Below are 27,929 nucleotides of genomic sequence, written 5' to 3'. Positions count from 1 at the left end.
TTCCTATTTGTGCTAAAACTAGTATTCCCCAATCTCAGAGCACTCAATTTTTAACTAATATGGACTTAAAAATTGTGGAAAAAGTAGATGCACCATTCTTTTTCTAATGCAGCATTTTAATTTTAAACCAGTTATCCTAATAGTGTTGACATGGTTCTGTGGAATCTGACCTTACATTAATAAGGACAATATTATTCATGAATTCCTTTCTTCCCCACAAATTTATTGCTTTATCTTATTTCAACAAATACTATTGTGTCAAACATAGAATAGCATTGTAAAACCCCTTTTTCTATCATAAAACACTTCTTCAAAGCCCTAAGGAAACCAGTACCAGATTTTACACCTTCAAATGCAAATGAACTCACTCACCCCACACTCCACTCAATGTGACTGCCCTAGCAATCTTGTCATTGCATACACTATTCATTAAGTCCTTCAGTACAGTCCCATTCAGCCTTGTGCCTGACACCACGCAGCTGCAGAGATGAATAACGAAGGAGTTACCTATGCAGAACTTGCTATCGTCAAGAATTCAAAAACACAGCAAACAAAAGCTAAGGGCACTAAAAGCTCCACTTCAAAAATTGAGCAGGAAATAACATATGCAGAATTAAATCTTAAAAATGCTTCTCAGTATCTTCAAGGGAACAACAAGAAAACCCCCTGCAAAGGTAAAACATTTAATACATACTCGATATAAGTGTGCTATTATATGCAGTTGGGGTGCAGGGGCGTAGAGAATGAGTAGGGAATGATCTCCCATATTTTTCATTTGTGAGGATCTGTGTGTGCAGCTGGAATACGGTATTGTAATGGAAATCTGAGGACTAAATTTGTTCAGCCATTGCTAACTGATTGTCTTTCCCATATCTATTAGGGTAATATATTTACTGCAACTGCAATGGTATATTCTGAGAAAAGATTATAATGGTAGATATGGGTTGGGGTGCAAGTTTCATATGTGATTCCCTGAATATCGTTGGTTCTCTTGTATATTATTTTCTTAAAGGATTGTTACTGCCCGTCCTTTCTCAGTGTTTTCAATTCTCTTCCTACTACTTATCTTCATGTCCAGGGAAGCTCATTGCTGGCATCCTGGGAATCATCTGCTTTGTCTTGATGTCCACTGTGGTCACAATAGCTGTTATTCCCTGTGAGTAATGTTTGAATGTCTACAAGGGAATTTTTCACTTTAATGATCATCAGTGCCTGGAAATACTGTGTAACATTATGGAATTGAATTATCTCATTTTAATGCATATATGCTCTAAGTTTGGAAAGCTTATTTTCCTTTTGTGACATTAGAAATAACAGTAATGTAGAGAGTATTAAAATTTGTTCAGATTTCATAACTCAAAGACAAGTTATAGCAGAGACCTTATTGAGAAATATACAAATTAATTCTTGAGATTGCATAAACCAAGTATTATAAGAAATGGTGAGATTTGGTTCTTTAGGCTTTTGAAATATTTTCCCCACATGTTCATTACCTACTTAATGGGCTAAAATCCATTTTATTATGGAATTTTCTAATTCTAAACAATACACCAAATTTCAAACTAAAAAACTCAAATCATTATGATTTATTTGGTTTAATATTAAGTATGTATGAAGATTCTTTAATTTTTCTAGTTACTAAAGGACCAGAACAGAACCAAACATCCCAGGAAACAAGGATCTCAAAAGGTACAGCATCATTTTAAAAATTCTAATATTATTATAGTTTCTATTTTATCTCTATCTTAGGCTAGGAAAAGATGATAATAGATTCTTTTGGGGCAAATAAATCAGAAAATCATCTAATAGGGGCCCCTGGGTGGCTCAGTGGGTTAAAGCCTCTGCTTTCGGCTCAGGTCATGATCCCAGGGTCCTGGGATCGAGCCCCGCATCAGGCTCTCTGCTTAGCGGGGAGCCTGCTTCCTCCTCTCTCTCTCTGCCTGCTTCTCTGCTTACTTGTGATCTCTGTCTGTCAAATAAATAAATAAAATCTTTAAAAAAAAAGAAAGAAAATCATCTAATAAGCTTTCAGAAGTAATGATTATAGGAGACTGCTTCTTCTAATACAATAATCTGAAGAAATAATAATTTAAATCCACATATCCATTATTACCAATTGCCTCAAATTTCCTCCTGCTATAACATAAGAGATAAATCATTTTACTATTCTAAAATAGTGATTTCCTTCAGTGACTCTCAAGACATGTAAAGATGAATATTCTTGTGTATTTGCTTTATATGAACACATAATTTAGAGAATGATAGGCTAACCATTCTCTGTTGAGTGTGTGTAAGCATATTTTGTTCTATTTATACCATCCCGTGAGAGTACATGGATGTGTTATGCACACATATGTGTATATATAAGTGAGTATGTAAATTAATTTGAATTTGTTAATATTCAAGATTCTTTTGGATGATATCTCATAATCTTTCTCTAGTTTATCTCTGTGGTCATTGTCCAAAAGAGTGGATTACATACTCCAACAATTGCTATTACATTAGCACTGAAGGAAAACCATGGAATGAGAATTTGATGTTCTGTGCTTCCAAGAACTCTACCCTGCTCTCCATAGATGAAGAGGACCTGGTAAGATTTCAGATGTTTCCAGTCCTTGTCGTATTTTGGATATGAGCTCATTTCTGAGTTTATAAGATGCAAATAGATTTTTTACTCTGTGACTTGCATTTTTACTCTGAAATTGGATTCTTTTAATGAGAAAATTTATTAATGTTACTCTAGTTCAATTTACAATTTTGGTGATTGTTTTGGACCTATTTCAGAAGTTAGTCAAAGTGCATGAATATAATTTCCTATCTTATTCTCTAGGATTTATATGTTTTTCTTTATTTCTTTATTCTTTTTTATTTTTTAACCCTTAAATAGAGTTTATGACCATTTGGGAATTTATTTTTTGTGATGCTCTGTTTGTGATGCTGTGAGATAAAATTAAAGATTACACTTTTCTACATCAGTACCTAATTGTAGAGTATAATTTATACCAAAGTAGATCTTTTCTTCATATATGACTTTATATGTATGTCACATATGCTCTAATCTACTTTATATAAATAATACAGGTATTAAATATCTTTATATAGATAATCATACACACATATATCACAGTCTACAGTCTATCACAACCCATAGCACTTGAAATAAAATATAGAAACTTACCTTCCTTTACTGTGTCCTATTTATAATTTTCCTAAATATTTCTCTACTTACATTGAGAATCACATGGATATTAATATTTTGCTTCAACTATCAAATAATTTATGACACAGAGGTGAAAGGAAGTCCATTAAAGCTAATGATAGTTTTAATCTTTCTTTTGTTCTTTTTCTTCTTGATGATCCAAGATTCCTCCTTTTATTTTCTAATTTCTCTTTAGATAATCCCCTTTATCAATTCTTTCAGAGCAGGTCTGGTGGTGACACATTTTCATAGTTCTCCTTTATCGCAGAATGTCTTTATTTCCCCAGCATTCCTGAGTGATATTTTTGTTGGCTAGTCAAAGGTTTTTGATTAGAATAATGCATTCAGTGACTAAAAATTTTCCATTTTCCTAGCATGTCTTTTCCTTGTTATTTTGACTGGAGAGAAAAAATATGTTTGGGACTTTTGTCTGTCCCCATTGGTGTCTGTGGGTTGCCAACCTCTCTGGCACCAGTCTGGGACTTGTGAGGGAAAGACATATTCCAGGGAGCTCACAGCCATGTCATTCCTCATGCCCGGACTGCTGAGTTCTGTCAGCTTTCTCATCATCTTTCTGAGTCTATGTTGTCCTGTATGTAATGTCCAGGAGTTTTAGCTCTATTTGGTAGGAGGAATAGCAAAAAGTTTTTCTTCTCTATCTTTCCAGAACAGGAAGTCTGATTTGTAGTATCTGATTTGTAGTATCCTGGCAGCAAGTCTTTTATTAGATGTATGATTTGTAAATATATCCTCTGAAGTCTATGATTTATCTTTCTTTTCTCTCCAAAGAGTAGAAATTGTCCTGATGAATTACACTTCATCAATTTCTTCTTTTATAGATCATGCTTTTGGTATTCGAAGAAATCTCTGGCCTACTTTATGTAATGTGTGGTATATATAATGTGATATATATATATATATTTTTTTTTTAAATTTATTTGACAGACAGTCACAAGTAGGCAGAGAGGCAGGCAGAGAAAGGAGGAAGCAGGCTCCCCGCTGAGCAGAGAACCCGATGCAGGGCTCGATCCCAGGACCTTGGGAACATGACCTGAGCTGAAGGCAGAGGCTTTAACCCACTGAGCCACCCAGGTACCCCTATATATATGTGTGTGAATATATATATATATATATATATATATATGAAATCTCCTTGAAATTTTATAATTTTCATTTTTTCTTTTTTCAAGTTTTCATTTCATTTTATTTATTTTAGTCTTATTTCATTTATTTATTTGACAGAGAGAGAGCAGGAATGTAAGCAGGAGGAGTGGGAGAGGGAGAAGCAGGCCTCCTGCTGAGCAGGGAGCCTGATGTGGGGCTCAATCCCAGGACATTGGGATCATGACCTGAGCCAAAGGGAGACACTTAATGACTGAGCCACCCAGATGCCCTCAAGTTTTCATTTTAATTCCAATTAGTTAACTTACAGTGCAGTATTAGTTTCAGGTGTAGAATTTAGTGATTCATCACTTACATACAACACCCAGTGCTCATCCACAACATTTGTTGAAAAGATTTTACTTCCTCCACTAACTGACTTTTCATCTTTCTTGAAATCTCCATTCCATTTATATGTGGGTATATTTTGGTTTTGATTTGTATTTCTCTGATGCCAAATGATATTGAACATTTTTTCATGTGTCTGTGGCCATTTGTATGTCTTCTTTGGAGAAATATCTATTCATGTCTTCTGCCCATTTCTTGACTGGACCTTTGGTTTTTTGGGTGTTGAGTATGATAAGTTCTTTATATTTTGGATACTGATGATTCTTTGTTATCTACAGCATTCCCTGTGACATTTTTAGTTTGAAGTTGTTTAGTTATTGTTCTTATTGTTTTGTGTGGGGTACCTCCTAACATTCCATCTTGCTAATGGTACTCTTCACACATATATTAACTGGTCGCCATCTTCTTCAAATTAATTCTGACCAAATTCCTATAAAATATATTACATTAGCACTAACATAACTCTTTCTTCCACCTATTATAGGTAGGCCTCAATTTTTCAAAAAATTGCGTTATGTCACTTTGGTTTTATGACAGACCTATGTTAGTGCCAGTTTTTGCTGAGCAAAAGAAATCTGAAGGGGATTTCTGCTTTCAGGCAAGAGGCAAAAAGTGAAAATTGTGTTCAGTGCTGGGTTTGCTGTCATAGAGGCAGCACATGACCCAAGCAGTTAAAGTGGCCCCGTCAAGTTCCTTCCTCAGAAAATATACTTAGCATCTCAGTATCAAGCATAGCTTTCAACCATGTTTTTGAAGGTCTATGCTTCATCTCAATTTATTTTGTGCATCCATTAGCAAGATGTGTCATAAGATATCAGAACAGCCCAAGAGATTATTTTTTGGATCAGAGAATACTCAGCAAATTTTCCATATAAATTAATGGTAATTGCTTCTTCAATTTACACCATTTCGGCTCAGGAAAGATTTCATAGGAACATTCTACTTCCAAATAGGGGAATCTGTATTTATAACAATGTCATACTGAAGCCACCTAGCATTGATTTGAACACCAATTACGCATATCTTTTCCTACACTGTATTCATGATTTCACATTGGTGATGTGAAATGAAGCATTTCTGGGGAATGTGCACCACAGAAATTAATAAATACTTTAAAAAAAATGTTTTCTTCCTCCCTCCCCCATACCATGTGCCTGTATGCCAACACAAGTTTGCATCCATAAATGGTATAGATCCAACTGTATGGTGTTATAACGATGGCTTTAAATAATCTTATCTTCAAAAGCAATTCCAAAAGGAAAATACACATACAGATTATTAAATTACCTCAGGTTTACCATTTCTGCTATTCTTTATTCATTGTTGTAGGTTTGTATTACAATCTAGCATCATCTACTTTCAGCTTGAAGAATATTTTTGGAAGACAGGTCTACCAAGATGAAATTCTCTTGTTTCATGTTTGTCATGGGGCCTTATGTTCCTTCTTTTTTGACACTGCTTTGCTGAATTTATAATTCTTGCTTGACAAGACTTTTTGTTTTATCTTGTTTTGCTTTAGATTTCTTTTGTATGGGGAGGAAGTTTTTGTTTTTGTTTTTTGTACTATCAACTCTGAATTTGACCTTCCCTCTCTTTCATTTTTCATTGTTTCTGGTGAGAACTCATCTATTGACCATATTGTTATTTTCCTAAATGTAATGACAAGTTTTTCTCTCACTGCTGTCAAGACCTCTTTATGTTTGTTTGCCTTCTGTTTTGTTTTGTTTTGTTTTGTTGAGTTCCTGCAACCAAACCACATAACATAAAATTTATCATATTGACATTACCCATATTAAAAAAAAATGGACTATCTTCTATGCAGCTTCAGGTTTATAGCAAAACTCAGACAAGACACAGAGATTTCCTGTGTTCCCCTACTGTCTCTATCTATGCATGTGTAGTGCACAGACTATCTCACTTTCAGTATCCCTCAGTGGAGTTATTTATTTGCTACAAATGATAAACCTATAATGACACATTTTTATCACTCAAAGACCATAGTACACTTTAGAATTTCCTCTTGATATTGTGCATTTTATGACTTTGGAGAAATATGTAATGACATGTTAAACCATTATGGAGTTATATAGAATAGTTTCACTGCCTTAAAAATCCTCTGCGCTTCACCTATCCATCCTTCCTTCCTGCTAAACCCTGTCAAGCACTGATCTTTTCACTATCTCTATAGTTTTCATTTCTCCAAACTGGCATATAGTGGGAATCATACACTATCTCACTATCTCACATTTAACTATATCATGCATCTTCACCAACTTTAAGCATACAGCTTAGGGAGCTCACTATATTCACATTGAGCCCAACGGATCCCTAGAACTTTTTCACCTTGTGAAGCTGGAGCTCAATACTCCTTGAGCAATAATTCCCCTCCTCCACGTACCCTTCAAGCCTTAGTAATCACCATCCTACTTCTGTATCTATCAGTTTCACTCCTTTAGATACTTCACATAAATGGGATCATACACTGTGTGTGTGTGTGTGTGTGTGTGTGTGTGTGTGTGTGCGCGCGCGCGCGCGCGCATGCGCACGCGACTGGCTTATTTCTTTTAGCATAATGTCCTGGAGCATGCAATGGGATTTCCTTCCTTTTCAAGGCTGAATAACATTGCATTGTTATGTATGTACTGTTTTCTTGATCCATTCATCCATCAACTTTTGAGTTGCTTCTAACACTTGGCTCTTGTGAATAATGCTGCAGTGAGCATTGGTGTACAATTATCTCTTTGAAACTTTGCTTTCAATACTTTCATGTATTTTCCTACATGTGGAATTGCTGATTCTTTATGTTATTCTATTTTTAGTTTTTTGAAGAATCTCCATATTGTTTTTCATAATGGCTGACCAATTTACATTTTCAACAGCAGTGTACAACGGTCCTCTTTTTCCTGCAGTGTCTTCACTGACTCTTTTTTTTAAGAGTATGAGGTGATATCTCATTGAGGTTTTGATTTGCATTCCTCTGATCATTAGTGATACTGAGCATCTTTTTGTATGGTTTTTGACCACTGACATATTTTCTTTGGGAAAAAAATGTCTATTTAATTCTTTTACCCACTTTTAATTGGGTTATTTGGTTTTTGTTGTTGTTACTGACTTCCAGGATTTCTTATATATTTTAGATATGAATCCCTTGTTTGATATATGATTTGAAATTGCTTTTTTAAATTTCTTTTCATTCTGTTGATGTACAGAAATGTTTTAGTTTGATGTAACCCATTTGTCTAGAATGGACTCTTCTCTTGTGGTCTGTGCTTTTGGTGTCATATCCAAGAAATCGTTTCCAAATATGATGTTGTTTATTTCCCCAACATTCTTTTTAAGGAATTTTATAGCTTTATATCTTTTTTTAAAGGTTTTCATTTATTTACTTGGGAGAGAGAAAGAGAGAGAGAGAATGAACGGAATAAAGGGCCAGAGGGAGAAGCAGACTCCCGACGGAGCATAGAGCCCAATGCTGAGCTCCACCCAGGGACTCCAGGAACATGACCTGAACCAAAGGCAGATGCCCAACTGACCAAGCCAACCAGGCACCCCTATAGTTGTACATCTTACATTTAGGTCTTCAGTGCATTTTGAGTAAACTTTAGTTTATGGTGTCAATGTAAGCATCCAACTTCATCATTTGCATGTGGATAGTCAGTTTCCCATCACCATTTGTAAAAGATACTGTCCTTTCCCTATTGAATAGTCTTGGCAACCTTAGCAAAAATGATTAGAAGAAATATACAACTATTTGGGTCTGGATGTATCTTTAAATTATTATTTCCTTTGGTATTTATAGTTTGGGGCTTCCTATTGTTACATCTTGCTGAGGTCAGCTCCTATGCATAGTCTGAAATAGTGTCCAGGGCAGATATAGATTCTGTGGTAGATAACGTGGTCTAACGCTGATAGAGGTGGAAGATATATCACCCATTCCCTGTTTTCATACTGACTTAAGTCATGTCTTAATCCACTCTGGTCCCTCAAGAGTATTTCTTTGTGTTCTCAAGCGATCTTCAGTCATCTCGGTATAATGTCCTGAGATGTGGATTTTTTTTTAACTTATTTTTTAGAGATTTTTAAATTTATTTATTTTTGCAAGAGCGAGAAACAGAGAGAGAGAGAGCATATGCAAGCATGAGTCGCCTGTGTGTGTGTGAGTGAGTGTGTATGTGTTGGGCGGGGAGGAGTGCTCATAACTTGACTAGCAGTTCTCAAGTCTCCTTTCGCTTTTACTTTCTAGTGGGTTCATCTTGGTCTCTCCCTGTGCACAGACTTTTTTTTTTTTTCCATCTTCCAAGAATGTATAGAGAGCTCAGGTCAACTCTTCTGTCATACCTTCCCTTACCAGTATCTTCCCATTATATTTATGGGAGTCAGAGCAATTGACCCAAAGACCACAAGCTCTGACTAAAAAAAAGTAAGGTTTTTCCTCATCATGACTGAGCAAAATTAGCACTTTGAGCTAGAAAATCAATGGACTCCTTTGCCCCCTTCCCAACTGCTAACCAAGTCTCCCTGTGGCACCAGCACCATTGCTACTTGCAGCTTCTCCAACTGTAAAAACTACAATTCTTCTTGATCACTGAGCTATGGTGATGGGGGTTGGGGGGAGGCACAGGAGGTTTCCTACACAAGAAAATCACAAGGTGGTTCTTCTTACTTGAATCTCTAGGATTTTTCCCAATGTACATATTTCACAAAATTTTTAACCTTTTTTTCACTTATCAGAAACCCAAAATTATTATTTTGTCAGTTTCTCCTCCTACTTAGTCCTAGTAGGATACTTTTTTTAGTGTGTCCAGTGTGATACAAAAAATACAGATATAGACAGATACTATAAGGAAAGAATTAACTTTATTGTTACTACAAAATTCAAACGAGTATAAGAGCTCCTATTTGATTTCTAATAAAATCTGCTTTCTCACAGTATTTGTTGAACTTCTTCACTCCATCTTCATGGATTAGAGGCTCCGAGAGAATCAATAATAATTCATCTGTGTGGCCAAAAGGCACAACTTTCTTCTCGAAAACGTAAGTTTCCTGAGAATGTTTATATTTTAAAATTTAAAAGAATTAATCTTACAAGAAAAAACATTAATATGTGAGCAACTAGAAAACACAAATGTCGCAGTGTTTTCATAGAACAATGACGGGAAATATTTAGATTTGTTACTTAACTATTAGTCAAAATAAATTATTTATTCATCAAAATATTATGGTATTTATCACTAAGTTAATGAGATGTAATTCTCTGTATTTCAGACCATCAGTATCTTCAGAGAGTGACAAGAATTGTTCATTTTTCATCTTCAGTTCAAAGATAGTGTCTAATGAATGTTGCTTAGAATTAAGACCATATGTTTGTAAGCACCAGACATTAGTTACCTAATTTGGGGATAATGCCCTGTCACCATCTAAAGAACTATCTCTCATTTCTCCAAAAGACATACAATTGCCTTCTCAGAATATTTTTAAGATGTCATTTTTTTAGAGAAATTTTAGGTTCACAGCAAAATTAAGAGAAAAGTACAGAGATTTCCTCTATTGCCCCTGTCTGCACACACATTGGCATTTCCCATCATCAGTAACACTCACTAGAATCATTCATTAGTTACAAGGATGAACTTGCAATGATGCATCAAATTCTTCCAAAGTCCAAAGTGTACGTGGGGTTTCAACCTTGGTGTTGGTGTCATACTAATATAAAAAATAAATACTCAGGTATAGATCATATATTTCTTAATCTTTTGCTATTTATTAAAATGAATTATATTTAAATTATAAATCATAATATTAAGCACTGTTTTTGTAAATTTCTCAATAAGGTGAATAATTCTATTAATAATTCCAAATGAATTGATTTGCCCTAGTCCTTAAAGGGCTACAAATGAGGGTTGAACAGCCCTGGGTGACAGGGTTATCAGTCAGATGAGTCAGGACACAGAAACCAGGGGAACTTTGAGACAAACGATTATTATCTATTTGTAAAAGAAAGCCTACTAAGAAAAAAAGCTACTAAGATAAAATTATAAGAATACTTTAGGATTAAAGGAGAGTACCCAAAGGAGAGATCACTGGGAAGCCAGATCTTTTCTCTGAAGATGAAATTTAGATATCATTGAAGACAGTGTGACCACACACAACTTCATGGCAGACATGTTCATGGGATTGGCCTGGGACAGAGCAATTCCAGTTTACACTTGACCGTAGTGAGGATGGATCTCAGGCCATAACTGGCAAGCAGGAAGAATTCCTTGCTAGACTATTAGAAGGCGCAGAGTATAGGGCAGGAAGCTTTGACTGGGACTGGCCACAATATTTGCTGGAGGCTGAATACACAGGACTTCAGTATGCATGCAGCTGGCAACCAAGCCACAGCAGCCAAACACCCTGAAAACACCATGAGATCAGGGAGAAGAGCCCTTTCTGCTTCAGTCTTTCTCCATTGCCTTTTTTTTTTTTTGTAAATTGTAGATTTATTTATTTATTTTTTAATCATCTGGTTAACCCATCCCCCCATTCAACCTCCGTCTGTAACCCTGTTTGGTTCCCAGAGTCCAGTGTCTTCATGGTTTTTCTCCCTCTCTGATTTATTCCCATTCAGTTTTTCCTCACTTCCCTTATGGTCCTCTATGCTATTCCTTATGTTTCACATATGAGTGAAACCATGTGATAATTGTTTTTCTCTGATTGACTTATTTTACTTAACATAATCCCCTTCAGTTCCATCCATGTCAGTGCTAATGGTGGGTATTCATCCTTTCTGATGGCTGAGTAATATTCCATTTTATATATGGACTACATCTTCTCTAAATCCATTCATCTGTTGATGGACATCTCATCTCCTTCCACACTTTGGCTATTGTGGACATTGCTGCTATGAGCATTAGGGGGCATGCACCCCTTCTTTTCATTAAGCCTGTATCTTTGGGGTAAATACCTAATTGCTGGGTGGTGGTATAGCTCTGTTTTTAAAGTCTTAAGGAACCTCCATACTGTTTTCCAGAGTAGCTACATTGACTAACATTCACATGAACAATGTAGGAGGGTTTCCCTTTCTCCACATGCTTGTCAACACTTGTTGTTTCCTGCCTTGTTAATTTTTGCCATTCTAACTCGTGTAAGGTGGTATTGCATTATGGTTTTGATTTGTATTTCCCTGATGGCTAGAGATGTTGCACATTTTTTCATGTGCCTGTTAGTCATTTGTATGTCTTTTTGGAGAAGTGTCTGTTCATGTCTTCTGCCCATTTAATGACTGCATTATTTCTTTTTTGGGTGTTGAGTGTGAAAAATTCTTTATACATCTTAGGTACCAGCCATTTATCTGATATGTCATTTGCAAATAACTTCTCCCATTCCGTGGGATGCCTCTTAGTTTTGTTAATTGTTTCCTTTGCTGTGCAAAAGCTTTTTATCTTGATGAAGTCCCAAAAGTTCCCTTTTGCTTCCCTTGCCTTTAGAGATGTGTCTTAAGAGGTTGCTGTGGCTGGTGTTGGAGAGGTTACTGCCCATGTTCTCCTCTAGGATTTTTTTTTTAAGATTTTTATTTATTTATTTGACACAGAAAGAGAGATCACAAGTAGGCAGAGAGGCAGGCGGGGGGCGGGGGCGGAAGCAGACTCCCTGCTGAGCAGAGAGCCAGATGCGGGGCTCGATCCCAGGACCCTGAGATCATGACCCGAGCCAAAGGCAGAGGCTTAACTCACTGAGCCACCCAGGCACCCTCTCCTCTAGGATTTTGATGGGTTCCTGTCTCACATTTAGGTCTTTCATCCATTTTGAGTTTATCTTTGTGTATGGTGTAAGAGGTTCTTCTCTCTATGGCTGACAATTTTCCCTGTACCATTTACTGAAGGGACTTTTTTCCCACTGGATATTCTTTCCTGATTTGTCGAAGATTAGTTGGCCATAAAGTGGGAGGACCATTTCTGGGCTCTCTATTCTGTTTCATTCATCTATGTGTCTGTTGTTGTGCCAATACCATGCTGTCTTGATGATCACACCTTTGTTATAGAGCTTGAAGTCAGGCATTGTGATGCCCCCAGCTTTGGTTTTCTTTTTCAACATTCCTCTGGTAATTCAGGGTCTTTTCGGGTCCCATACAAATTTTAAGATTGTTTGTTCCATTGCCTTTTATCCATATAACTCAACCTCATGTGAGCTAACAGGGGTAAATGTTTATAGCACCTAGCTCCATTACCTGAGAACCCAGGGCACTGAGGGACACATTTGGAGCTGAGAGTACTAAATTGTTAACAGGCAATCAGGATTATCATGCAACAACCACAGAGTTGCTCTGTAAGAGCCATTCACATCTGCCCCACGTCCTCCAAGAATGGAACCAAATTTATCTTCAGAATCCATTTTAGTGCAGCACTGTGAAAGGTTTGGTACATTATTTGGTAGAGATAGGTGTTTCACGGAATAATAATCAGTGTCCTTTGATACTCTTTCTTGTGTTTTGTTTTCCTCACCTGAATTCCAGATATATTGGAAGAGATCTTGTTTTATTAAATTCTTCACATCACCACCTCTGTTATTATTTACTACCATGCTAAAAAATACTTTGAAGTGAAAATGAATTTTAAGTAGTGAAGAAAACAAGAATTAAAAGCATAAAGATATTTGTGCAGAGCAAACAGCTAGTTATTGCCAGAATTCAGGACAGACATTACTAATTTGATAATGATGCAAAGATATTTCTACCCTAATTCAATGACAACAGGGAGAGAGATTAAGCTCGATAATTATTTGCAAAATAAATTCATATTTTATATATATTTAGCTCTTTGAAGACATATCCTTTATATTCTTTGTATTTATTCCTCATGATTGTATAGAGAAGTTATGTGAATATTCTAAATCAATTTCATATAATATTTAAGCAGTAGCTATAACTAATTGCTGAAGTTGTGTTACAAACAATACAGGATTTCATTGAGGTTTAAAAGGAAGCACTTATTTCTCATTCACCAGTTTGTGGTTTAGCTGTGTTTTAGTTGATTGGGCTGGGCATATATGGATTTGGCTCCAGGCTACAAATTCAGCTCAGATCTTTTTTCCATATTTTATTCTTAGAAGAACAGGCTACCTTGTATATTCACTAGATCTCAGTCATTTTGACTTAAGAACTTGATCTTTCTGTGCCATCTCCTGTTACATGATGATAATTATAGCCACCTCATAGGACTGATCTAAGGATCAATAATATAATGCCTGAAAATCCTTAAAATATAGCCTAACCTCATGATGTTCTGGCTATTGTGATCTCTTCATATTTCACTTTACCAAATATTCAATAAAAGTCATTTTCCAAAAAGTGTGCCCTATAACTGTCTTCTTCCTTCCACCCAATGAAATAACCAGGAATCAGAAATATAATCTGACTTAACCAGTTTGATAGTATACATCAAAGATATTTGCATTTTCAAACAGTTTTTTGAAAAATTAGATATGGGTCACATATGCTCCCTAAACAAGAGTAGTTTTTTTTTTCTGTGAGATGTATTTCCTGTTTTGAAATCAAGTTGCAATCAGTTGTTACTGATCGAGGACCCCAGTGTTCTCACCCAGTGTGTTATATGGACATATGTAAAGGCTATCTCTTTTGGAATTGGAGAAATTTGAAAGGGATTGTCAAGGTTTGACAAAATAGCCTGTTCAGTTTCTAGATTTAGAATTTTGTTTCCTGGCAATTAATGGGTGTAAATTTATGGATAAAATAAGTCATTAACATTTAAAAACTGCTACTCTGCCCTATGTTTTTGAGGCTCTTCCCTTAATTACAACCATTATCACTTTGTGGCTTCTCCTGAGGAAATATGTAAAAATTTAGTTGTGTAGCTCTAAATGCTCTGGATTGAAGAGAGTAATAATCCAATCAGAGATGAGGAGCAAATATAATTTTTAAAAGAGATCAATGTGATAACATCAAAAGTTAAACACATGTATAACTAGGATCTTTCAAGGAAAGGGAAACAATTGGAGTAATTTTTGCTGTGACTTTTTATTGCCTGGCATAGATTTATTAAAGTAAAATGCCAAAAGACTGAGTCTATGTTTTTACATTTAAGCAAGAACATTATTGGGGTGCCTGGGGCTCAGTGGGTAGAGCCTCTGCCTTCGGCTTGGGTCATGATCCTAGGGTCCTGGGATCGAGCCCCACATTGGGCTCTTAGCTCAGCAGGTAGCCTGCTTCCCCCTCTCTCTCTGCCTGCTTCTCTGCCTACTTGTGGTCTCTCTCTCTGTCAAATAAACAAAATCTTTTAAAAAAAAGAAAGGACATTATTTATACCAAAATATATACAATTATTTAATTAAAAACAGCCAAAATAATAGATATAAACACCTCAATTTCAGGACAACAGTGAATTTTACATTACTTGGCATCATTAATGAATGCTTTAAATAATAAATCCTATTATGTAGCTAAGAGAAAAATAGATTATTAGTTTAGTTTATGAAAATACAATAAAATAAAATATACTGAATTACTCATATTGCTAACCTGCTTCATCCATTGTTAAAAAATTTCAAGTATTTGTCCTGACTTCAATAACATGAATACGGTTTTAAATTCCACTTTCTAGGTTTTAGAAGGCTAAAGCTTGTTTATCCAAATTCTCCTAGAAATTACGGTGTAAGTAAATATCTTTAGAAAGTATAAACAAACATGTGCCCTTACCTTGATACAAGATAAAAAACTGATGAAAAGAAATCTGAGGTCAGTACTAACTTGGTGGAGTAGGAGGATCCTGAGCTGACCTCCTTCCCCGCACACAGATGATCTACAACTACATATGGAGAAGGACCTCAAGACTAGAAGATCAGCTCTACACAGCTAAACATTTAGAAAAAAAAAAAAGTTACATCAAGAAGAGTAGATAGGACAAGACATGACTTGGTCATGATCCACAACCCCCATGAGGTCACCCACAACTGGATGAGATCTCACAGGCACTGAGTCCTCTCCGAAAAATGAGAGGATCAACTTTGCTTTGGGCATCCTCCTATCCTGAGGATCTGTACTGGGATGTAGAGCCCCCCTCACATTTGGCTTTGAAATTTAGCTGGCTTTACCTGCAGGAACATTGAAAATCAGTGGGGCTTAACTCTGGGAGAGCTCAAGTGTTATAGGAAAATAAAACTCTGCTCTTATAAGGCCCACAAAAAGTCACTTGCACTGAGACCCAGCAGAGAGGCAGCAGTTTGAAAATTGCTTGACCCATATGTGAAGATTTAATGACTAATTTTAGGGTGTTTCCCAGAGGCAGAAATGGAAGGGCTTGAGGGCACCATTTTTCTTACCCACCTTTTGCCCAGCTGCCCTGATGTTTTGGATTCCAGGTCTGACAGTCTCCATCCACCTTTCCAATAGTGTTTGCCCAACCTTGGTGTTCCCTAGCAGACCCACCTGCCCAATGCGTGTGTCTTGGCAGATGTCCTTAAAAGAGACTCCTGCCCTACCATACCCCAAGGTAAACTTAGACTGAAGTCAGTGAGCCACAAAGTGGCACAGCTCCACCATACAGGGAAGAATGGATCAGTATGGATCACTGCCAAAGTGACTACCGTGCCTCCACACCCACCAGACAGGCTTGGCTGTATCTGGCATGTCTTCGAAGTGGCTTATGGACCACCAAACCCAGTGGACCATCTCAGCTAGGACCAATACCCCCGAAAAGGCACCCATCCTGCATCTTGCACACCCAGTGGGTGGCCTCACTAGGACTAGAACTCCTCCAAAGGAACTCCTGTCATGGTTGCCCTTGCCCATCAATATGCCTGCAATATTTGTGGCCGAGTCATACAGCCAGCAACACTAGAGACTTGTCCTGTCCAAAAGCATACCTTCAATATTTCTACCCAGGCCTCCTAGTGGCGGTATCAGGGGTCAGTCCAGTCCTCTCTAACAGTGTGACTAAACAAAGAAAAAAAGAAAAACCATGAATCATCTTTATCCTGCCTATAAAAGACTCACTTTAGACTGAAAGATAGTCTGACAGTAAAAAGGTGGGAAAAGATATTCAATGCACATGGGGAAAAAAAAAAAGCCAGGGTAGCAATTCTTATATGAGACAAAATAGACTTTGAAACAAAGACAGTAACAAGAAACAATAAAGGGGGGGCGCCTGGGTGGCTCAGTGGGTTAAAGCCTCTGCCTTCGGCTCAGGTCATGATCTCAGGGTCCTGGGATCGAGCCCCACATCGGGCTCTCTGCTCAGCAGGGAGCCTGCTTCCTCCTCTCTCTCTGCCTGCCTCTCTGCCTACTTGTAATCTCTGTCAAATAAATAAATAAAATCTTAAAAAATAAATAAATAAAAATTAAAAAAAAAGAAAGAAACAATAAAGGGCCTCACATAATGATAAAAGAGTCAGGCCAACAAAAGAATATAACAATGGTTAATACTTGAGTACCCAATATAGGAACACCTAAACATATACAACAAATATTAAGAAAAAGGATAAATTGAAGGGTGCCTGGGCGGCTCAGTTGGTTAAGCATCCGCTTTTGGCTCAGCTTATGATCCTGGGGTCTAGGGATTGAAGCCTGTATCAGGATCCCTGCTCAGGGTGGAGTCTGCTCCTCCCTCCCTCGGGCCCTCCCCACTTGTGTTCTCTCTGGCTAACTCTGCTCTCTCTCTCTCAAATAAATAAATAAAATTATTTCTAATAAGAAATATTTATTTATTTGAGAGACAGATAGTAAGAGAGAGAGAGGAGGTGGGAAGAGAGAGTAGCATCCTCCCCCCTGAGCAGGGAGTCCGAAGTGAGGCTCCACCTTGTGACCCTGAGATCATGACCTGAGCCTAAGGCATCTGCTTAAAACCATATGGAACATTTTCCAGAATAGATTACATGGAAGGCCACAGAACAATTCTCATTAAATTTAAAAAGATTGAAATCATCTCATGCATCTTTTCTGACCACAATGGTACAGGCATGTAGAAATCAATTACAAGAATTTTTTAAAAATCGATGAAAAACAAACATATGGAGGCTAAACTGCATATTATTAAACAACCAATGGATCAATGAAGATATCAACCAGAAAATCTAAAATCCCTGGAGAAAAATGAAAAGGACATTCCAATGTTTCAAAATCTGTGGGACACAGGAAAATCATTTCAAAGAGGAAAGCATTTAGAGATACAGGCTTACCTCAATAAACAAGAAAAATCTGAAATAAACAATTTATCCTTCACCTGAAGGGACTAGAAAAGGAAAAAACAAAAGAAACAAAAAGAAAGAAATAATAGTAAAGATGAGAGTGGAAATTGAAAACAAGACTATTAATACAAAAGATTAATGAAACTAAGAACTGCTTCTTTGAAAAAATATAGAAAATTGAAAAAACCAGAATTGTCAGGAAAAAAAGAGTGACGACCCAAATAAATCCATTAAGAAACGAATAGCAGTAGACATAGCTCAGAAATACAGAAGATCGTAAGTGACTTTTTGTGACCAATTACCTGCCAAAAAACTGGACAATCTAGAAGAAATGGACCAATTCTTAGACATATACAAATTTTCAAGATTGAATCAAGAATAAACAGAAAATCTAAACAGAAAAATTAATAGTAAGGAAATTGAATCGATAATCAAAACACCCCTGATGGCTTCACAGGTAAATTCTACCAAGCTTTTAAAGAAGACCTAATACCAGATACATGAAAAAATGGTCAACATCATTCAACATCTAGGAAATAACAAATCAAAACTACAATGAGATACTACCTCACACCAGTCAGAATGGCTAAAATGAACAACTCAGGAAACAACAGATGTTGGAGAGAATGCAGAGAAAGGGGAACCCTCTTGGGCTGCCTGGGTGGCTCAGTTTGTTAAGCGTCTGCCTTCAGCTCAGGTCATGATCCGAGTCCTGGGATTGAGCCCCACATCAGACTTCCTGCTGAGTGGGGAGCCTGTTTCTCCCTCTGCTCCTCCCCTCCATTCATACGCTCTTTCTGGTTCTCACTTTCTCTTTCAAATAAATAAATTTTAAAAAAATTTTTAAAGGGGGAACGGTTACACTATTGGTGGGAATGCAAACTGGTGCAACCACTCAGGAAAACACTATGGAGGTTCCTCAAAAAGTTAAAAATAAAACTGCCCTATGACCCAGCAATTGCACTGCTATGCATTTATCGAAAGGACATAAAAAATAGTGATTCAAAGGGGACAATGCATCCCAGTGTTTATAGCAGCAATGTTCACAATTGCCAGTATATGGAAAGAGCCTAGATGTCCATTGACAGATGAATGCATAAAGAAGTTTTATATGCACACACAAAGACATATGTATGTGTGTGTCTATGTGTGTACAGTGGATTATTAGTCAGCCATAGAAAAGAATGAAATCTTGCCATTTGCAATGACATGGATGGAACTAGAGGGTATTATCCCAAGTGAAATAAATCAATCAAAGAAAGACAATACTATGTGATTCCACTCATATGTGCAATTTAAGAAACAAAAGAGATGAACATAGGATAGGGGAAGCGAGGAAAAATAAAATAAGATAAAAACAGAGAGGGAGGCAAACCATAAGAGACTCTTAACCATAGGAAACAAACTGAAGGTTGCTGAAGAGGAGGTGGGATGGAAGGGATAGTTGGTAGATGGGCATTAAGGAAGGCACTTGATATAATGAGCACTGGGTGTTGTATGCAACTGATGAATCACTGAATTCTACCCCTGAAGCTAATAATACATTATATGTTAACTAAATTTGATTTAAATTAAAAAATCTGAAAAAAAACTTAATGCCTATTTTTCTCAAGTTAACCCCAAAATTGGAGACAAAGGAAAGTTTCTAAGTTCATTCTTTCTGAATAGCATTACCCTGATCAAAACCAAACAAGGACACAACACACACACACACACACACACACACACACACAGAATATTAGAGGTCAATATCCCTAATGAACATGCAAATATCTTCACCAAAATATTAGCAAACTGAATTCCACAATACAGCAAAAGGATTATACAACATGATCAAGTGAGATTTATTCCAAGTATGCAAGAATGGTTTAATATCTGCAAATCAATCAACTTGATACATCACATTAACAAATTGAAAGGTAAAAATCATATGGTAATTTCAACAGATGAAGAAAAAGCACTTGACTAAATTCAACATCGATTTATGATAAAAACTCCCAACAAAGTGTGTAGAGAGGGAATGTACCTCACATAATAAAGACCATATATTACAAGGTTACAAATAACATCATTCTCAACAGTGAAAAGCCAAAAGCTTTTCTTTTAAGATCATGATCAAAATAAGAATGTTATGTGAGAAAGGCATCCATCCAAATCCTTGAGGAGAACACAGGCAGCAACCTCTTCGACCTCAGCCGCAGCAACTTCTTCCTAAGAACATCGCCAAAGGCAAGGGAAGCAAGGGCAAAATTGAACTATTTGGACTTCATCAAGATCAAAAGCTTTTACACAGCAAAGGAAACAGTTAATAAGACCAAAAGACAACTGACAGAATGGGAGAAGATATTTGCAAAGGACATACCAGATAAAGGGCTAGTATCCAAAGTCTATAAAGAGCTTAGCAAACTCAACACCCAAAGAACAAATAATCCAATCAAGAAATGGGCAGAAGACATGAACAGACATTTCTGCAAAGAAGACATCCAGATGGCCAACAGACACATGAAAAAGTGCTCCATATCACTCGGCATCAGGGAAATACAAATCAAAACCACAATGAGATACCACCTCACACCAGTCAGAATGGCTAAAATTAACAAGTCAGGAAATGACAGATGCTGGCGAGGATGCGGAGAAAGGGGAACCCTCCTACACTGTTGGTGGGAATGCAAGCTGGTGCAACCACTCTGGAAAACAGCATGGAGGTTCCTCAAAAAGTTGAAAATAGGGCTACCTTACGAACCAGCAATTGCACTACTGGGTATTTACCCTAAAGATACAAACGTAGTGATCCGAAGGGGCACGTGCACCAGAATGTTTACAGCAGCAATGTGCACAATAGCCAAACTATGGAAAGAACCTAGATGTCCGTCAACAGATGAATGGATAAAGAAGATGTAGTATATATATATATATATATATATAATGGAATACTATGCGGACATCAAAAGAAATGAAATCTTGCCATTAGCGATGACACAGATGGAGCTAGAGGGTATTATGCTTAGCGATATAAGTCAATCGGAGAAAGACAACTATCATATGATCTCCCTGATATGAGGAAGTGGAGATGCAATGTGGGGGGTTTGAGGGGTAGGAAAAGAATAAATGAAACAAGATGGGATCGGGAGGGAGACAAACCATAAGAGACTCTTAATGTCACAAAACAAACTGAGGGAGAGGGTGGTGGGGTTAGGGACATTGGGGATGGTATGTGCTATGGTGAGTGCTGTGAAGTGTATAAACCTGGTGATTCACAGACCTGTACCCCTGGGGCTAATAATACATTATATGTTTATAAAAAAATTAAAACAAAAAAACAAAAAAACAAGAATGTCCACTCCTATGGCTTTTACTCAAAACAGTACTGGAGGTCCTAGTCACAGTAATTTGAAAAGAAAAAGAAATAAAAGACATTCAAATTGATAAGGGAAATGCAAAACTGTCACTATTTGCAAACAACAAATAGTGTTTTCTTCTAGATAGAAACACCTAAAGACTCCACCAAAAAAACTATTAGAACTTATAAATGAAATCAGATAAATTGCAGGATACAAAGTTAATATGAAGAAATCTGTTGCATTTCTATCCACTAATAAAAAACTAGGAGAAACAGAAGTTAAAAAATCAGTGCTACTTATAATTGCATTATAACCAAGGGTGTGTAAGTCCTATACTCTAAAAACTCTAAGACATTGATAAAAGAAATTCAAAGATGACACCAATCAGTAAATGGGAAGATATACCATGTTTATGAACTAGAAGAATAGTATTGTGAAAATATCATATTACACAAAATAATCTATTAATTCAATGTAATCTTTATGAAAGTACAAATACTTTTTGCATACCTAGAATAAATTTATTTAGAGTTGGTATGGAACTACAAAAGACTCTGAATATCCAAAGCAATCTTTATTTTTTCTAAAACATTAATTTAAATTACAGTTAATTAACATACAGTGTAATATTAGTTACAGATGTACAATGTACTGATTCAACACTTCCATGTAACACTCAGTGCACAACATAGCAAGTGCACTCCTTAATCTCCATCACCTATTTCACTCATTTACCCATCTGCATTCCCCCTGGTAATCATCAGCGTGTTCTACATAGTTAAGAGTCTGTTTCTTGCTTTGCTTCCCTCTCTCTTTTCTCTTTGTTTGCTTTGTTTCTTAAATTCCACATATGAGTGAAATAATATTGTATTTTCTTTCTCCAACTGACTTATTTCACTTAGCATAACACTCTATCATCATCATGTTGCTGCAAATGGCAAGATTTCATTCTTTTTCATGGCTGAATAATATTCTATTGCATTTACATAATACTTCTTCTTTATCCATTCATCGGTCAGGACTGTTTGAGACTTTTCTTGTTTCTTGAGGTACAACTCTATTGCTCTATACTTCCCTCTTTGGACTGCTTTTGCTGCCTCCCAAAAGTTTTGGACTGTCATGTTTTCATTTTAATTTGCTTCTATGCATTTTTCAATTTTTTCTCTTATTTTACTTCCTGATTGACCTATTTATTATTTATTAGCATATTGTTTAGCCTCCATATATTTGTATTTTTTTCCAAACATTTTTTATGGTTGACTTCTAATTTCATATCATTGTGGTCAAAAGTGCATGGTATGACTTCAATCTTTTGTATTTGTTGACACCTATTTTGTGACCTGGAGAATTGTCCATGTGAACTTGAAAAAAATATGCATTCTGCTATTTTAGGATGAAATGATCTGAATATATCTGTTAAGTCCATCTGATCCAGTGTGTCATTCAAAGACATTGTTGCCTTGTTTATTTTCTGTTTGATGATCTGTCCATTGATGAAAGTAGAGTGCTAAAGTCCCCTACCACCATTGTCTTATTATCAATGAGTTTCTTTATGCTTGTTATTAATTGATTTATATACTTGGGAACTCCCAAGCTGGAGACAAATATTTAAACTGTTAGATCTTCTTATTGGATTGTCCCCTTTGTGATTGTATAATGTCCTTCTTTGTCCCTTTTTACAGTCCAAATCCAACCAGGAGGCACAGAGAACTCCCACCAAAATCAACAAAAGCAGGCCAGCACCACCAGACATACTGTAATTAATTTTGCAAAATGTGGTGATAAAGGAAAAATTTTAACACAGCAAAAGAAATCCTTAATTTACAAAGGAAAATCCATAAGGCTACCTGCAGATTTCTCAGGAGAAACTTGGCAAGTCAAAAGGGGGTGGCATGATACATTCAAAGTGATGAATAAGAAAAATCTGCAGCCAAGTATACCCTATCCAGCAAGGTTAGCATTCAGAATAGAAGGAGAGACAAAAGGATTTTCATACAAACAAAAACTAAAAGTTTCTTACCACTAAAGCAGCCCTGAAAGAAACATTAAATGGGACTCTTTCAATGGGAAAGAAAGGCCAAAGGTGACAAAGACAAAAAAAGATCAGAGAAAATCTCCAGAAATAATTACAAGAAAGTAATAAGGTGGCAATATATTATACCTATTAATAATTATTTTGAATTTCAACAGACAAGACCCTCCAATTAAAAGACATATAGTGTCAAAATTATTTTTTTTTAAAAAAGGACTCATCTTTATGTTGCCTGCAAGAGACTCATTTTAGACCTAAAGACACCTGCAAATTGATGGTGAGGGAGTTAAAAAAAACATTAGCATGTAAACGGATGTCAAAAGAAAGCAGGAGTAGCAATATTTACATCAGACAAACTACACTTTAAAAACCTAAGCAATCTTTTGAAAGAAAAATAAAACTATATGTAACATGCTCTTAGATTTCAAACTATACTACAAAACCATAGCAATCAAAGCAGCATGACACAATAGACACATAGTTCAAAGGAATGGAATACGAAGTCCAGAAATAAACCTCTGTTTATATGGTCAACTAATATATGACAAGAAAGGTAAGAATAGACTGTAGAGAACAGTGAGTTTTCAGTAAATGGTGTTTAAAAAATGGAAAATTATGTGATAAAGAATAAAAACAGACCACTTTTTACACCATACACACACGTGCGTGCACGCACACGTACGCGCACACACATGCACACACACAACCCTAAAATGAATCAAAGTCCTAGATATAAAGCCAGAAGCCATAAAACTCCTCAAAGAAAGCATAGGCAACAGACTCTTGGAGATAAGTCTTAACTTTATTAACTTTATTCTTTTGGCTCTGTCTCCTTAAGGAAGGGCAATAAAATGAAAAATAAACAATACATCAAACCACAAATTTTTTGCTCAGCCAAGGAAACCATCAACAAAACAAAAAGGCAGCCTACCTAACGGGGGATGATATTTGCAAGTAATATACCCAGCCAGGGGTTAGTATCCAAAATATTTAAAGAACTCCTACAGCTCAACATCAAAAGTATAGAAACAAGTGATTAAGAAATGGGCCAAAGACACGGATAGATATTCTTTGAAAGACAACATACAGAGGGCCAACTGACACATAAAAAGATGTTCAACATCATTAATCATCAGGAGAATGCAAGTCAAAACCACAATAAGGTATCTATCATCTCACATCTGTCAGAATCAAAAAAAAAAGAAATAACAAATATTGGCAAGAGTGTGGAGAAAAGGGAATCTTGTGCATTGTTGCTGGGAATGTAAATTAGTGTATTCATAATGCATGTGAGTATAGAGGTTCCTCAAAAATATTAAAAATGGAAATAACATAATATCCAGAAAATCCATTCAGGGTGTCTATTGGAAGAAAATGAAAACATTCACTTGAAGAGACATTTCCACCCTATATTTATTATAGCATTAATACTGTAGCCTGGATATGGAAGCAACCCATGTGTCCAACTATAGATGAATATATAAAGAAGGAGTAATATATATAATACATAAAATATATATATGTGTATGCACATATATATAAACTATATGTATATGTATGCACACATACATATATACACAATGGAATATTACTCAGCAATAAAAAAGAATAAAAATTTTGTCATTTTTGACAATATTAATGGACCTAGAGGTTTTAATGCTAAATGAAATTAGACAGTGAAAGGCAGATACCATATGATTTAACTGGTAATGCAGAATATGAAAACAAACAAAACAGAAATAGTCTCATATATAGAAACCAAAGTTGTGATTGCCATAGGGGAGCAGGGAAAAGGAGTGGCTAATTATTTAATATTCCAATCTCTGGCATGGTGTTATTGTTCAATATTATTCACTGTTGTATTTAGTTTTTTCAGCAGAAACCTAAATATCTTATTTACAAATAACAAAATTGATTGCAATTATTTTAAAAACTAAGGCAGAAAAATTGAGAAGATAAGTTTGGAGGGATGCCTGGTTAGCTCAGTTTTGGGGGGGGTTAAGCATCTGCCTTCAGCTCAGGTCATGATCCCAGGGTCCTGGATTTGAGCTTTGCTTCCAGTTCCTTGCTAGGTGGGGAGATCACTTCTTCCTCTCCCTTGCCCCTTCCCCCCACACTTGTGCTCATTCCCTCTCTCTCTCTCTCAAGTAAATAAATACGATTTTTTTAAAAAAAGGTAAGTTTAGGGGCGCCTGGGTGGCTCAGTGGGTTAAAGCCTCTGCCTTCGGCTCAGGTCATGATCCAGGGTCCTAGGATGGAGCCCTGCATCAGGCTTTCTGCTCAGCAGGGAACCTGCTTCCCCCTCTCTCTCTGCCTGCCTCTCTGCCTACTTGTGATCTCTCTCTGTGTGTCAAATAAATAAATAAAATCTTAAGAAAAAAAAGATAAGTTTGGAAATTGGTGTTTTTGTGACAGTAGCAATAAATTTGAAAATGTAGTAAGTCTTCAGAATTAGTGCCAAATATCATTAAATACCTGTTAAGAGGATGATGATTTTAGAATATTTTCAGTATAATAGAAATGACATAGCAAAGGCATAAGAAAAAATACGTAATGCCAAGATTTAGCAACCTTCTCTAAAAGTAAAACTTAAACATCTAAGATATTTTTCATAAGGTCTAGGTACTCAGTGTTTGTGATTCAGTTAACAGCCTGGTGGTCAAGTCTGACCCCAGTATCTTCTGGAACATAAAAATTTCTTGGTACAAACAAACTAAATGACACACTACAAACTCAAAGCCTTTACATTCTGGAGGTGTGTATGAGATGCACTGACTTCAAAATAGCCCAAGTGTAAGAATTTCCTGTTCAAATTTTAAGTGACACATTGATGAGAAATCTACTTTTTCCACTATTGCCTCACTCAGCTCTCACAGGGCCAGAAGTCTGTGAAGACCACAGATACTGTCTGTTTACAAGAGTAACCTGGTCTCCCACTGGAAGATGCCCAACTCTCTGGTCAACAGAAGGTATGTGTCACTCCTCTGCTGTCTCTCTCTTAGCCACCTCTTTTGCTGGTAGATTACAAATGCTGAATAAGATATATCTGAGGTACGATTAATATACAATCAAATCACAGAAAACATTGGTATATTTATTCCAACAATTCAGGGTGACAAACAAGAATGGATATGAAATATCTTGGAGAATTTCCTAAAATATTTGAATTCTTACCTGTAGAGACACAATTAATAATATATGCATTGTTATGCATAACAATATATACATAATTGTGTTTGCAGATCAATGTAATTTCAGGTGAAAGCCATAAGCATCATAAAAAGGAACACTTAACTTGGATTTGTCATCACTTATAATTATACATATTATTTTATATTTAGCCCAGTCTTAAAAAATAGATTATTAATATGAATCCATTAAATCATAATGGTCAAACAGAATTCCTCATACATTTGCTTAGATGAATGAAAGCAATTTGATTTTTCATAAAAAGCAGGATGATGTACCTTCTGCAAATGTTAATTTAAACTTAACTACAAACATTCAAAAGACTTTTTAAAAACATACCCAAACTTGGCAAAAAAAAAAAAAAGATATTCAATACTGAAAGACACTCCTGTCTAATGAATTATGTTACATAGTCTAAAAGGTATGAATGCTTTATATGCATTATATTTTATTTTAATTCACATTTTAGATTAGTAGAAACTGTGTAGTTAGACATGAAGTAACTTTATAAATATCATACTTTGTAAGTTTTGAGATCCAGGAGTAAGTTCAGATTTCACTTATTACAGAGTTCATTGATTGAATTATGAAATTATACTTCTTTGATTTATTAGAATTCTTTATACAAGTAAACCTGTCCACATTGCCTTTGACATTCATAGATCTTTCTGTGGTTTGCACCACCAGTGGTCTTCCATAAATGATCTACACTTTTATCATTTATGATTTCATATCTTTATCATTAAATCAATTGTCAACTTCTAGTATTATATAAGCACTTTTAAAAAATATATTTTGGTCTTTGCTTTCAATGTTCAGATTTCCAGTAAGTTTAGGATGTCATGTAATATTTTTCAACATATAAAATCTTTCTTTTAAAATTAAATGATTTCTAGAACTCCACAGTTATTCAAAGTAAAAATTCACTTGATAACACTGCACTACCTTTTAGTAAGGAAATGTAAATCCCCCAATAACAGACATATACTACAGGAAAATCCTATATGTGCTAACACTAGTACTCTCAACCTTAGACCACTCAGTTTTTAACCAACATGGATTTAAAAGTTGTCAAAAAAGTTGGTACAGCATTTTTTATACAAGTTTTTAATTTTAACCCAGTTGTTCCACTATCATTGAAAAGTTCTATTGAATCTGACCTTACATTGATAAGGACAATATTATTTCTGAATTCCTTTCTTCTTCCCTAATTTATTGCTTGACATTACTCCAACCAGTACTATTCTCTCAAACATAGAATACCATCGTAATAACAATGTATTCTATCATAAAATGCTGCTTTAAAGCTCTAAGGAAATTAGTACCAAATTTTACATTGTTCAACAGCAAATGAATGCTATCACTCACCACACACTCCACCCACTGTGACTGTCCCAGCAATCTTGTCATCACCTACACTACTCATCAAGTCCTTCAGTACAGTCCGATTCAGCCCTGTGCCTGACACCACGCAGCTGCAGAG

At 36.0% G+C, this 27,929-nt stretch overlaps 1 protein-coding gene across 1 annotated transcript; it reads left to right on the top strand.

The window, feature by feature from the left end:
• The first annotated feature begins 487 nt into the window (after positions 1-487).
• Positions 488-10,100, top strand: LOC111142043 (NKG2-A/NKG2-B type II integral membrane protein-like). The gene is made up of 6 exons (XM_022494971.1): positions 488-674; positions 1,079-1,156; positions 1,636-1,689; positions 2,442-2,590; positions 9,639-9,742; positions 9,974-10,100. The coding sequence occupies exons 1-6, from the start codon at positions 488-490 to the stop codon at positions 10,098-10,100; spliced, it is 699 nt and encodes a 232-aa protein (XP_022350679.1).
• Positions 10,101-27,929: the final 17,829 nt, after the last annotated feature.

Source organism: Enhydra lutris, unplaced genomic scaffold, assembly GCF_002288905.1.
Source record: "Enhydra lutris kenyoni isolate GAN:26980312 unplaced genomic scaffold, ASM228890v2 scaffoldscaffold7, whole genome shotgun sequence".
Lineage (NCBI taxonomy): Eukaryota > Metazoa > Chordata > Mammalia > Carnivora > Mustelidae > Enhydra > Enhydra lutris.
Note: the sequence above shows the minus strand (reverse complement) of the source record. Positions and strands in the feature narration are given on the sequence as shown.